Source organism: Styela clava, chromosome 13 (genome assembly GCF_964204865.1).
Source record: "Styela clava chromosome 13, kaStyClav1.hap1.2, whole genome shotgun sequence".
NCBI lineage: Eukaryota > Metazoa > Chordata > Ascidiacea > Stolidobranchia > Styelidae > Styela > Styela clava.
The window spans coordinates 2,937,073-2,950,479 of NC_135262.1; the positions used below are offsets into that span (position 1 = coordinate 2,937,073).

Consider the following 13,407-nt stretch of genomic DNA (forward strand, 5'->3'; position numbering starts at 1 on the left):
TAGTTATATCAACCAGACATTTCGGCACTGCCTATAATTTATTAGGTGCTCACGAAGTATGTGCACCAAAATACCGCATAACCTGAACATAGTATGTGTACCAGGTTAGGGTTATCAGGTTGTGATACCCTGGGCGAGGTATGCACATGGAAATTGTACCCGAGATTTGTGATCTGCGATGCTAACCTAGTTAAGTCTAACACTTTGGCCATTGGCCCATTGCGCTGCTATGCAAAATATCGAATCCTTCTTTTGAGTAACTTGTGCAGAGTGAAGTTGTGTTTACAATCATAAATCATTATGAACATATACTTCATACAGAGATGTAGAAGATGAAAAGATGTGGATCGATGAGAAACTACCACTGGCAACCTCTGTAGAACATGGTGCCAGTTTGCAGGAAGTCCAATCTCTACAGAAGAAGAACCAGGTATTGTTGGATTTTGTGAGTTTTTGTTTTATATGTGAAAAATAAAAACTAAATGCAGATGAAAAGTGCATATACATGTCCTACTTCCAGGCCTGTTCCAAACTATATATCAGGGCTTCACAACTATATTTACCAAAGGTCTGTAAACGAAACTCTAAAATTACTGGGGTCCATTCTTTGACCTCCTTAAACGTGCACTTCCTCAGCAGTACAGATCTTTTCATATATAGTCATTTTTATAAAAGACAACCTTCACATATCTAATAGGCCGATGATCTAAAATAAGAAATTAGGTGTGATCCGAATTGAAAACTCGAATGGTTCGTATTCGGATCACGGTCTGCCAGTTGAGTAGCCCTGCTATATATTACCATCACCAAAGCGGCACCTTCACACAAAGATGAGATTTTACTGAGATTGTAACGCTTTGACAAGAGCTCATCGCGCCCACAAACGATATTGAATAATATTTATCAAGTCGCAACAAGTAATGGCACAGTGATTACAAGTGTCTGGTAAAGTAGTCAAACCAAAAAATTTACAGCAGAGAAAGTGCTTTCAGTTAGATCAGTGTTTCCAAACTCTTTTTCATCAGATTCTTCCCCTTTTTCCAATTTTGGAACTTGTCATTCCCCCTAACTATGCATAAAGTTCCGTTTTTATTTGCAGTTAAATATTTCAGTTATCAGTAGATTATTAAGTTGTGAAATGCGCAATTTGCACTCAGGCTTTTGAAACTCAAATACAAAAAAAGTTTTCTTTCACAAAATAGTAAAATTTCTTCATGACTGGGGAATCGTTGAGTTCTCGGCCATGTTCATCCTCCAGGGCTCAGCGTTAGTATTTCCTAAACAACACTGAAATGGATAAATATGAGTCACGTTAGCACTAAAAGTTGAAAATAAAGTTCTCTAAAAATTATTTTTTGAATATCTAGTCTCTGAAATCAGAAATTGATGGACATGAACCTCGCATTGAAGCGGTATGTGCACGAGGCCAGCAGATGGCAACAGAGGACAACCCACATTCTGATAAGATAAATGATAAAATACACGACCTCAAGGATAAATGGGAAGTGTAAGTATAATATGTATTAACTTGAGTTTTAATTATTCAGAAAAAACAGGGGTTAAGATTAGGGCTGGGCACTTCAAATCGAATAGTAAATTGTTAGAATCCGTTCAAAGGAAAATTTCAATTTTTTCATTGAAGCAATATTTTTACAATGCAATCCTGGCTTATGATTCTTTTCCTTCTAGTGAGTTATTGATGAAACATGTGTCTTATTGTTTGAGACCGCTCAGCGAACCATCTTGAATAATGAATACTGTGTTTTCTGTAATTTATGTGACTGGAGGATTCATGAAAAGTCACATACGATTGAATATCTTTCAAGTATTTGAGATTCGATTCGAAAAAAATATTTGATTTGATTCGATTCTGAAAATCATCAGGTATTCGAAAATGCCCAGTTAAGAGTCAAACATATTTATTGAATAATGCAGCCATGAGTTCTTCATTCCTGTAGAAAAATTTGCAATATAGGCGCGGCAAAAACTCAAAATTTTGTTCAATAAAACATAAATATCCCACAGAATGTTGGGAATTAGTAAGATAGGATTTACTGATTTATCTCAGGGGAGAGCAAAGCCAAAAAGATGGCTTAATCATACAGTATATCTCAGCCTCTCCCCTGGTTACCAGTCCATGCCAGATATGGGATTGGCGTGTTTTTTTTTAGTTCAAGGCTTCGAAAATGTCATTTCAATGTTTTACAACCTTTTTTTAGCCTGTCAGAAGAAGTCGAATCTCGCAAAAACAGACTTGAAGAGGCCGAGAAGGCTCAGCGTTATTACTTCGATGCGGCAGAAGCCGAGCAATGGATGGGAGAACAAGAATTGTACATGATGTCCGAGGAAAAGGCAAAGGTTGACTGCTTATTGATTTTCTTTTTTTCATCATTAATTCCGAAACTTTTCCAGTTATCCCCCACTAATATCAATAATTCTTCTTCTGCTTGATAATGCTGAAAATTTTTAAAATTCAGTCAAATAATGGTGAATGCATTGATAAAGATGACCCCATAAACGAAATAAGGACCTCCTGGAGTATGCGCACCAAGATGTCGCACAACCTGAACCCTAACCTGGTACACGACCTGAGTTCAGGTTGTGCGCCATACTTTTATTAGTGAGTGTGAGGGGGATAACTGGGAAAGGTCTGTTATTTCAAATGGGGATGCCTAAAATTCAAGAATCTACTATTTGGAATACATTTTAAGTCAAGGAAGGGTGACATTTTTTGTCGGTGGGACATATAACTAACTTAGACATCTAACTGGGCCACACAACAATGTTGAATACGGGCATCTCCAAACGTTATATCTTCTTCTGTCGCATCTTACAATCTAAAAATTACCAAATTGTTGAATACGGAAATCTCTAAACGTTACAGTAATATATCTTCTTCTGTCGCATCTCCCGATCTGAAAATTGCCAAATTCCCTTTTGGGGGTAGTTAGACCCAGTTTGGGAATCACTGTTTTAACCACTAAAATGCGTATTTCCAAAAAACTTCAGTCATTTGGTCATAGATATCAAACTATTCGAAGCTTACTTAGAGACCATTCCATTGAACACTTATAGAATAAACATTATTAATCCATTTTCTAGGATCGTCAAAGTGCAACCAACATGCTAAAGAAACATTTGGTTCAAGAACAGAGCATTGAGGATTATGCTGAAACAATACAAGTACTTTCAAAAACAAGCAGAAAACTCGCTGAGGCAGAACATCCAGAAAGGTTTGCGGAATCGCTTTTTTAGTTCCAACCGGAACTTATTATAACATTGGCTTTACTCGATCTCAAATATTTTTTCACCTATGAATGTTAAAATGCAAAATCATTGTTAGGGAGCAGAAATATTTAAAATTCTCCATTTGACGTTATTTGTATTTGTTTTTCTATTATCTTCATTCAGGAATAATTTGAAATAGTTATTGGTAAAATTATCATAGTAACCATTCACTCAAGGCGACTTAACTCAAGTCTGTGAAAATTCTGGGCTTGTCTTATAAGACTCAAACACGCTCTCCTCTTAACTATACTTAGTGAGAATTTGAGAACTCTAGAAACTATTCTTAAGGTAGGGAATTAAAAGAGTTCCCTATTTGAGAAACTCAGATTTATCTGGTGCAGTGGTTCCAAGCCTTTTATGGCTCATGATCCCTTCCTGGAGGCTTTTCGCACTCATGGTCCCCAGCGAACACACCCTTTGAAACAACTTTATCAAGCGATGAAACTAGGAAGGACGGGGATGGTTTTTTGTAAAGGGAAAAGTAAAATCAATTTTGCGACTAGCATTGTGGCCCCCTTCCAACTGATCTGTGGCCCACTTAGGGGGCCACGGGGACTTGGAATCGCTGATTTATAACTTGTTCTTTCTCTTTAGTGAACAAATCACAGCCAGACAAGTCCAAGTCGATAAGATGTACGCCGGACTAAAAGATCTTTCTTCTGAGCGCCGACATCGTCTCGAAGAACGCTGCGCACTGTTTAAATTTAACCATGAAATTGATGACCTTGAGCAGTGGATCGCTGAACGAGAGGTCGTGGCTGCTTCACAAGAACTTGGACAGGATTACCAACATGTCACTGTAAGTTTTTATGATTAATGTTTGCTGCCAATTCATTTGGTGGGTATGGTTGTGTAGTCACCAGGGGTGCACAACACGAGGCACGCGTGCCAAATTTGGCACGCCAAACGCTCAAACGTGGCACGCGAACGGTTTTGTAAAATAAAGAAATATTTATGATATACATTAAAATATCACGTTTATATCAAAAACAGCAGTTTTTTTCAGGACAATAAATTGTTTCAATAAATAGATATCCGTTATCATGTATTGTTGTTGCAATTTGTTTGTTTTACGGAGTTAATTTACAATACCACAATTGTGCGTGGCACGCGACAAGATTCTTTTGAAAAATTTGGCACGTATCCTCATTTGAGTTGTGCACCCCGGCACTGTAGTGGTTAGACCAGATATTCGAAGCAGATCTGGCCGACCTGATGTGTCAATAATTTCTGCATTCAACCCAGGAAGCTAATAACTAGCCAATGGTGCCGGAAAAATTTTAGTCTTTTCAAAGTTACCAACTTGTTACTGTGCGTTTTTGTGAAGTTTTCTCAAACGTTGTGTTCAGTGTTCTAGCTTACTTGTAATCAATTTTGACTTTGAAAAAATGATAAAATTAAATTGCTATAACAAAACCTTTGGAATGTGCAAAGCCTTGTTTAATGAACTGGTAAGAATGCTCTGGAAACTTCATGCTTATTACTTATCGATTTTAATCGGTAAGTATGTTGATAGGTATTTGTCTGTCTGTCTGTATGTCTCTCTGTCTGTTAGATGCACGCGACATCTCACAAAAGTGAGATTAAATCTGCTCCAGATTTTGCATGTGCATTCATCATATCTCAGATTAGAAGCCTATTGATTTTGGGCGAATTATGTTGTATAATTAGCAGGTTATTAATTAATTAGTGACGGGACACAAGGTGTCGCTGTGGGATAAGAGCGCTGTTTTGGGGATCCCCTAACTTTCGATCGATAAGTCTTTGGTCTCTGACCAATATTCTAGTTTAGTGCTTAGTTAAAAACATATGTATTATTCCATCACAACCGGGTGTCCAATTCCCGACTCCAGGAAGTCGAGAAATACAACTCTTACTTCAGTTGAAAGACATCAAACCCTGAGTTGAACTCAGACTTCACTGCTGTAGTGTACTACACTATAGAGATTCTATTTTTACACTTTGAAAAAACGAAGTGTTGAGTCTAAGTCATTTCTTTTTTGCGTAAAATACATATTTATCTACTCACAGACGCTACAAGAACAGTTCCAAGTTTTCCGTCGCGATACCATCAAGACTGGTGATGAGAGAGTTAATGAAGCGAACCAAGTCGCAGACAAACTTATCGACTCCGGTCACGTCGATGCCGTAACAATTGCAGGATGGAAAGATAGAATCAACGAGGCTTGGGCTGATCTATTGGAATTGATAGAAACAAGAGTGCAGGTGCGTGTTTGTAGTGTTTATTACTTATCGATCTTAAGATCGGTACGTATGTTGATTTGTTTGTCTGTTAGATGCACGCGATATCTCACGAAAGCGAGGTTCAATCTGCTCCAAATTTTGCATGTGCATTCATCATAGCTCGGATCAGAAGCTTATTGATTTTGGATGGATAATTAGCGAGTTATTAATTAATTAGTGATGGGACACACAGTGTCACTATGGAGTAAGACCACTGTTTTGGGGGATCCCCTAACCTTCGATCAATAATTCTTCGATCTCTGACTGATATTCTCGTTTATTATTAATAAATACAGCAAGCATGCTAATTAACTGAAAAGTCAATTCCAATTTGGTTATGTAGTCAGGTCTCTATATATATGTTAACCAGGTTTGTTGTTTTTTTAATATATATTTGTTTAGGTATTTTAACTCCACTCAATACATCTGTGATGGCCAAAACAATGCAGGGGGGTTTGCGTGAGCGTTAGTCAGTTGTGACAGTCTTCTGGGCCATGCATGGGATAATTAGCTGTTTCACTATTTCCATTCGTCATTAACTGGATAAGAGGCCATATAATAGAGTCATATTATCGTCTTTCCCAAGGAAAGAAACAAAATATAACAATCCTGACTGCTGCTAAATTCTCTCTCAGCAAACTAATTCTTTAGTTGTTAAGTGACATAGCCCTGCAGTTCGTATCAATTTTTTTCTCTGGAATTTCAACTATTTGTAATCATTACTTCAGATGTTAGCGGCCTCCTACGCCTTGCATAAATTTTACCACGATTCTGAAGAAACACTTGCCAGAATTGAAGAGAAGAAAAAACAAATTCCAGAAGAATTAGGAGGTGATTACCTGACGGTTGAAGATTATCAAAGAAAACATGAAATATTCACACAGGATATTCAAGCAATTGGAACACAGGTAGGCTGGTTGGTAGTAGAGGATGCTCAAACTTGATAATGGTTACATTCTAACATGAGGACTTAAGTTAATTTGGTTGAATTAGGATTTAACTCTTTACTAGGCACACATGCACTAAGTTTCATAATTCAATTTTAACGAGATTGATAAGTAATAAAATTCAAAATATCTGTGACTTTTTATACAGAGCCTTCTTTAAGGAGAAGTTGTAAAAATGCCTTGTATACAAATTAGACTTTTAGTTTATATTGAATTCAACACCAACGTGTGGGAATGTCCCCAATTCAAACCCCTTTTCCACAAAAGTCAAAACCATCGATTCAAGCCATTTTAAAAATAGTAGCTCATGAAATATCAGTGACACCTTGTTTAGAATGAAGGGGTGAAAATAGACGAGTCTTAACTTCTATGAAAATGTGTATAAAAATGTCCCTGATATTCACAATTTATTTTCTCTTACGTAGGTGAAAACCATCACTGCCACCGGGAACGGACTAACTTCAGCTTACGCAGGAGATCAACGTCACCAAATCGAGACTCGTGTTTCTGATGTACAAAAAGCATGGCGCGATCTTCTCAGCGCTGTCGATATTCGTCGTGGCGCTTTGGTAGATACTCACGACAAACACAGATTCTTTAACATGGTTCGTGATGTCATGGCGTGGATGTCAATTGTTATCAGGCAGATTGACTCTCAGGAAAAACCAAAGTATGTTAAGTTGACCTATTTTCTTATTGTCTTGAGTTTTTCTGAGTTATGATTGTTTGAGATGGCTCCCCCCGTTTAATGTAGGAAAGTTGGAAACTTTCCATGGTCCATGTGCTAAAATGGGTACTCCCGTAGAATGTGTACCAGGTTAGGGTTAGACCATAATTATATTCTGATTTCCTTATTTTAGTTCTATTACGAGTTCGGGGACTGTTTGTTAGCCAAGTGAATATACCCCCTGCCCATAGGTTTCAGTTCCTTCACACAACTTGATGTAAAGTAGGCGAATAAAAATTGTTTACCTTCATATTGGTACACACACTGAATCACACTAAAACGTGTGTTATGTATTGGTGCATATTATACACTGTACTTACAATTTATTTCTATCCATTCAGGGATGTATCTGGAGTTGAGTTAGCTATGACTGCACATCAAGGAATAAAATCAGAAATTGACGCTCGGACTGGGACTTACGAAGAATGTTTGGATCTCGGAGAAGAGTTATTGAAACGTAACCATTACGCTTCGGAAGAAATCAAAGCAAAATTAACGGAAGTTAAAGCAATGAGAAATGATCTGGTCGATAAATGGCAGGAAAGATGGGAATGGCTTGAATTAAGTAAGTTATTTTTTTTATTTTGGATCAGAAGGAGATCAGTGGATTCCAGCCCAACGCCTTCATGCCCAGTAATGTGCAACTTTTTTGTCTGTGGGCCAAATAATCATCTTCAGACATTTAGCCGGGCCGCACAAAAAATTTAGCAGGAAAGGCGAGAAAATAGAAAGCGACTATTGCTTAGCCTTGCAGTAATGTTTACATCAGGCAAAGCGGCGAAAGATATAACGCTGGCATAATAGTAAAATAACATTATGTATTTTTACCCATGTGAGCATCTTTTCGAACATAAACAGTCAGATTAGGATTTTATGCTTTGGGGAAAATTTGAGCCACACCAAATAGTTTGGAGGGTGGGGTTGTGGTCTGCGGACCACCTGTGTGAGCTGTATGTGACTATCATCCTGTAGTGATGAAGGCCTATCAGCAATAAACAGCCATACTTGTCACAGTTTCCATCTAAAATTATATTCATTTTAATATTGACTTCTCTTTTGCAAACAGTTCTTGAAGTCTACCAATTTGCTCATGATGCTTCAGTGTGTGAAACGTGGTTGTCACAGCAACAAGGAATGGCCCGTGGTGACCCCAAAACTGAAGCTGAGCGCAGCATCGCTGATGTGGAACAGTTGCTACGAAAACTTGATGGGTTCGAGAAAGCTGCAGTTCCTTGGGAGAGCAGATTTGGCGCTCTGAATAAAATGACTGCTGTAAGTTACTATCTGCTGTTTCATGTTCGATCTGTTCAGTTATAAACAAGGTACGAGACAAAAAGCACCTTGGATTGTGTGCTTGATGAGTTTCACCCTTTATAAAACAACAGGCATGAGTTGATTATTTAACCAGTTTAAACCAGTTCAAACCAAAACTCAAATTGAAATCATTGTTGTAAAATCTCCATATCAAGAAGCTTAAAGCTTTAGTGCTCGCACAAATTCTTGTTAAGAGTGAGGTTGGGATCTTCAATACACTCGGTATGTCCTAGCGAATTTCCGCTATTAGATTAAACCCCCTTATCAGTTTTCCTCTCTCCTGAGAACAATAAGTAATATCCTAGTACTCTGTCCTAAGGGATATTAGTTATATTGAAATGACATTTTCCTCTCCAGCTTGAAGTAAGAGAAATTGAAAAAGAAAAAGAGAGAAAGGTTGAAGAAGAGCGAAAAAGGAGAGAAGAGGAAGAAGAGAGAGAAAGAAAGAGAATAGAAGAAGAGGAGGAGGCGGAGCGATTGAGAAAAGAGGCGGAGCTTGCTGCCCAACAAGCACAACCATTGGTCAATGGACACCATGAAGAAGAAGATGTTCCAGTGGTAGAAGTAATGGTGCAACAACAGGTCAGAGAAATTTTGTTTTTTTGAGCCCACAAGGAAAAATTTTAGTGGCTCCAACTGACCTTTTAATTATTTTTTCACCTTTATTATCATAATTCCTCATACAAAATATTGTTGGATTTGTTCATATCAACTAAGAGTATTTGGTTGTATTAAGAAGGGAATTTGAAAATTAGGTTATATTAAGACTAATTTGAGAATTACCGTATATGCTCGTTTTACCGCCCGATCTTGATTGAGGGCCCGTTTGAATAGCCGCCCGTGTGAACAGAACATAAAAATAAATAAGGGCCGGTGCTTGAATACCCGCCGATGTAAAAGCTGATTTTTCAGTGGTAGAACAATAGGAAATAAGAAGCGCTTTTGTCACAACGCTGTTGAATTTTAAGCGCCGGTAGATAACACTCGCGTCTTAGGCGTCCAAGTACATAACAGATAGCATTGATTACGTAACACCATGGTTCTCAAACTGGGCGTTGCGACGCCCAAGTGCGTCGTTTTAATATTGATAGGGCGTCACAAAACTTTTCTTCTTTTGCGGATTTGTACCTGCGGTGCGTAGAAAGAGTCAAAATTTTCGTTATTCTCGTTTAAATCATACTTGAGAACTGGAAATAACAATATATTAATTATTGTAACGATCGAAAATAACAAGCGCCTGTTTTTGAATAAGGGCCGGTTTGAATAAGGGCCCGGTTAGTGAGTTGGTTGAAAAAAATATGAGCCCGGGCTACAAAACGAGCAAATACGGTAGGTTGTATTAAGATGTAATTGAGATATTTAGTTGTATTAAGATGTAATTTGGGAGAGTTTGGTTGTATTAAAATGCAAGAATATTAAAATTAAACTTTTTGCTTCTCAGGCACCGGTGATCAATGGTGATGACACAGGGGGGGCTGGAGATGCAGCGGTGGTACATGACGAGTCTGCGGATACACTAGATGTCTCTGTGAGCATAGAAAAACATGAAGGTCATTTACAACGGAAACAAGAAGTTGACGCAGAAGGAAAGAAAGCTAGTAACAGGTATTGTGATGACATAGATGTTAATTTAGTCTTCTTTGTTGTCGTTGTAGGCTTGTTTAATTCATTTTATCAATTTTCGGTGACTGGTTTAGGGCTGGGCAAAAACACAATTTCATTTTTTTTTCGATTTCTCAATTTTTCTACGGCAAAATTTTTCAAATCATAGTCTTTCGAACCTAGAAGCTCTCTCTACCCTTTACTTGATTTTTGCTGGGACAAGTTCAAAATAAATACGCAAGGCGATTGGATATTTTTCAAGGCTATTTTCAAAATATTGACAAGTTTATGTTAAAGTGTCCACATTTTTTTCACCAAAAAAAAATAAAATAAAAATGACTTAGGATAAAAGTTGAATTGTTCCACATATTCAGTATACATTGATTTGTCCATTTTGCCCAGCCCTGCGTGTAGAACATTTCAAGCTGCCTTTATTTTAATTAGTGACAGAAGTAAATTAGTGGTTAATTTATATTAACGCAGTAGTCTTTTTTTAATTCCATGCGGTTTTGTCGCTTTCCGCTTTCCCATTAGTACTTGTTTCTTTTTTCATTAGTTTTCTTGACAGGGTAGACTTCATTATTCAAGTCTCATACCAACTGCTTTGTACTGGCATCCTCATAGCAAGCATATATATACAGGGTGTCGAAAAAAATTTGCCAGACTCTACAACAATAAAAATTAAAAATTTTGCTCGATTTTATAGTAATAACAATTGTAAGCTTACGGTAAATAAATTTTATTGTATGATAAATGAGAACTACAAGCGCTCTAAGAATTATTAATAAACAAAGACAAAGAAATTTTCAATTGTTGTTACTATATAATCTGGCAAATTTTTTTCAACACCCTGTATATCGAATTCAGCTTGACCTTCTTTATGGCGTTCTCGCTCTGAACATGGGCCTTTAAAAGCAATACTTGTTTTGTATAAGAGGTTGGTTAAAGGGACGAAATGGAGGTTTAAATCTACAAATTATAATGTTCAACACCATATCTGCTATGCCACATTGGTATCTCACTCCAAGCAAGCCTCTGAGATATAAGGAAATAGGTGAACTGGCAGATCTAGGTGACAGACATGAGTCTGAACATCTGGCGAGTCTCTTCACATCTGTGAAGCCTCTTGAATGTAAATACATGTTTAGGCTGATGAGGCAAAGTAATGGACACATGATTTGGACCCATGATACATATAGTTTAGTACAGGGGTGTGCAACCTTCAATACCGGAGGGCCAGATACAAATAACTGAGTAAAACCAGGGGCCGCATTTTTATTTAACATAGGCTTTCTAGTAGTTGCAAGCACAAAAATATTGGTCATTGATCTTATGACATGCGTTGTTCGCTACGCACAAGCTAACTGTTAGGGCATTGTAACCTCATAGGTATCGATAATAAATTAGACTTAGGTATAGGTTTTGCAAAGCAAAGGGAATTACTCGACATTCCATATTAAACTAAATTAAGAACTCGTTTCGCGGCCGCACAATTTTCCGTTGTGGGCCGCATTTGGTCTGCGGGTCGCAGTTTGCACATCCCTGGTTTAGTATAATGACTAACACCACAATAACCACTAAGTCACATCAAATTGCATAAAGCTTGCCCATTGCAATATCGTTCAACTTTTTTAAAATTAAAATTAAACCGAAAAGGAGCAGTCGGAGGTCTAGCTCTTCCTCGAGCTCAAGCTCGTCTTCTAGTTCATCCGACGAAAAGAACAAAAAAGGAGAAAAGAAACCACAAGAAAAGCAGAAAAAAGTACCGGTACCCGCAGTTCGGAAGCAACCACAGCCGACAGAAAAGAGAGTCGAAGAGCAACCAAAACAACAAATCCAACCACAAAAAGAAGAAAGAAAACCGCGCTCAAAATCTGCGATCGAGCCTAAAAAAAAAGATCGAATAATTGATCCTAGGCCAGAGCGCCACTCAGATGATGAAGGCGTCTCTCTCGATAAAGAAACACCAGTTAAAATGCGACAAAAACCTTCGACAGAATCTGAACCATTCTCTGGAGTTCTACAACGAAAATCTGTCATGTTCACTCCGTCGAAAAAGGCCTCTAACAGGTTCAAAACTGCTGCTAATTGCAAAAACACTAATTTGGTGATATTTACACTTTCTGGAGATACTAAAATTTATTCTAATTTGCACTGCATATGAATTCTTTAGACTGGACTAATTCCGGGTGAAATCTTTTTAATAATGAGCTTGTCTTTCTTAAATTTTTTTTTCTTATTAATTAGTTGTAATTTTACATTTTTTATAATGATATTTTATTTATGATGCAGTAATTTTGTTTTTTAATTTGTAGAAAAATAATATAATGGTGATTTTATCAATTTGAGAATAATTGTAATTTCTTAATTATTCAAAGCTAGTCCCTAATCAACTATATATCGCTATTCGTAGATGATGCTGGTTTTACACACTACTGACCTCTAGTGTAGCGTAGTTTCGCAATCATTAAGGCTTTGATGCTTATGAGTATCCATCTTTTGGTACTGAAACTCTTTTAGACCCGAAAGACTCTAGAAAACCCATGTTTTCGGGCCTCCAATTAATCCCGCTAGATGAGACGGTCTGAGGTGTTCGCCATTAGAAATTTTAAAAACACCCCCCCACTCTCCTTGGAAAATTCCTGGCTAAACAAATAATTTAGAGTTGTTTGCCTTGTACTCGAGCTAACTAATGGATCTCCCATTGCAGTACATGTAACTTAGATATAGAAAATCCAAATCCTAAGACTTTTTGCTCTTGCTAATATTGTTCACTATTAGAGATAATTGAAGCTGGAAGTCAGAGAGGCCGATTTCAACCTAGGTCTGTGGTCAGGGGGGGGGGGGGGGCGATTGTTGAGCGTAAGAGCCCCCTTCCTGGAGTGTAAAAAATGAAAAATAATTTTTATATATCATACCCGTAGCTTAAAACTGACCGGATCCTCGAGATCCTTGAAAAACCGCATGTTCCGGCCCCGCTGGCTGTTTGGATCTAACTGGGAATTTAGGAATTTCATATCCTCCCTCCCCTTTTTAAAAACACCCCCGCCTGTGGTTGTTCGCACCTCCCCTATTTATTTCCACTTTTAATTGAGAAGCAGTTTTATGACAAATCTACTAAGTTTATCAAACGATCAATCAAAATATATTTACTAGATACTTTGTTGGTGTGATACAACTAATCATACAGTATATCTAGGCGCATCAGTTATCGCTTCAAACTTCGCTTTAAGGGTGTGGATGGGTAATTACTCACCGCCGCAAGGTGGTTCCCGTAATCGGTGG

The 13,407-nt window shown here is 37.6% G+C and overlaps 1 protein-coding gene across 7 annotated transcripts in view; it reads left to right on the forward strand.

The window, feature by feature from the left end:
* The window catches only part of LOC120332889 (spectrin beta chain, non-erythrocytic 1-like), an 88,528-nt gene that overhangs the window by 69,356 nt on the left and 5,765 nt on the right, over positions 1–13,407 (forward strand). For 5 of the 7 annotated variants that reach the window (XM_078119199.1, XM_039400219.2, XM_039400221.2 and 2 more), the window contains 13 exons: positions 322–430; positions 1,368–1,507; positions 2,220–2,358; positions 3,103–3,233; positions 3,883–4,087; positions 5,320–5,514; positions 6,261–6,440; positions 6,905–7,149; positions 7,548–7,771; positions 8,273–8,478; positions 8,878–9,102; positions 9,962–10,125; positions 11,779–12,192. In XM_078119199.1, coding sequence (XP_077975325.1) covers positions 322–430; positions 1,368–1,507; positions 2,220–2,358; positions 3,103–3,233; positions 3,883–4,087; positions 5,320–5,514; positions 6,261–6,440; positions 6,905–7,149; positions 7,548–7,771; positions 8,273–8,478; positions 8,878–9,102; positions 9,962–10,125; positions 11,779–12,192 — 2,577 coding nt within the window. The remainder of the gene's footprint in view (positions 1–321; positions 431–1,367; positions 1,508–2,219; positions 2,359–3,102; positions 3,234–3,882; positions 4,088–5,319; positions 5,515–6,260; positions 6,441–6,904; positions 7,150–7,547; positions 7,772–8,272; positions 8,479–8,877; positions 9,103–9,961; positions 10,126–11,778; positions 12,193–13,407) is intronic. The other 2 variants (XM_078119200.1, XM_039400225.2) reach the window with 1 other exon arrangement.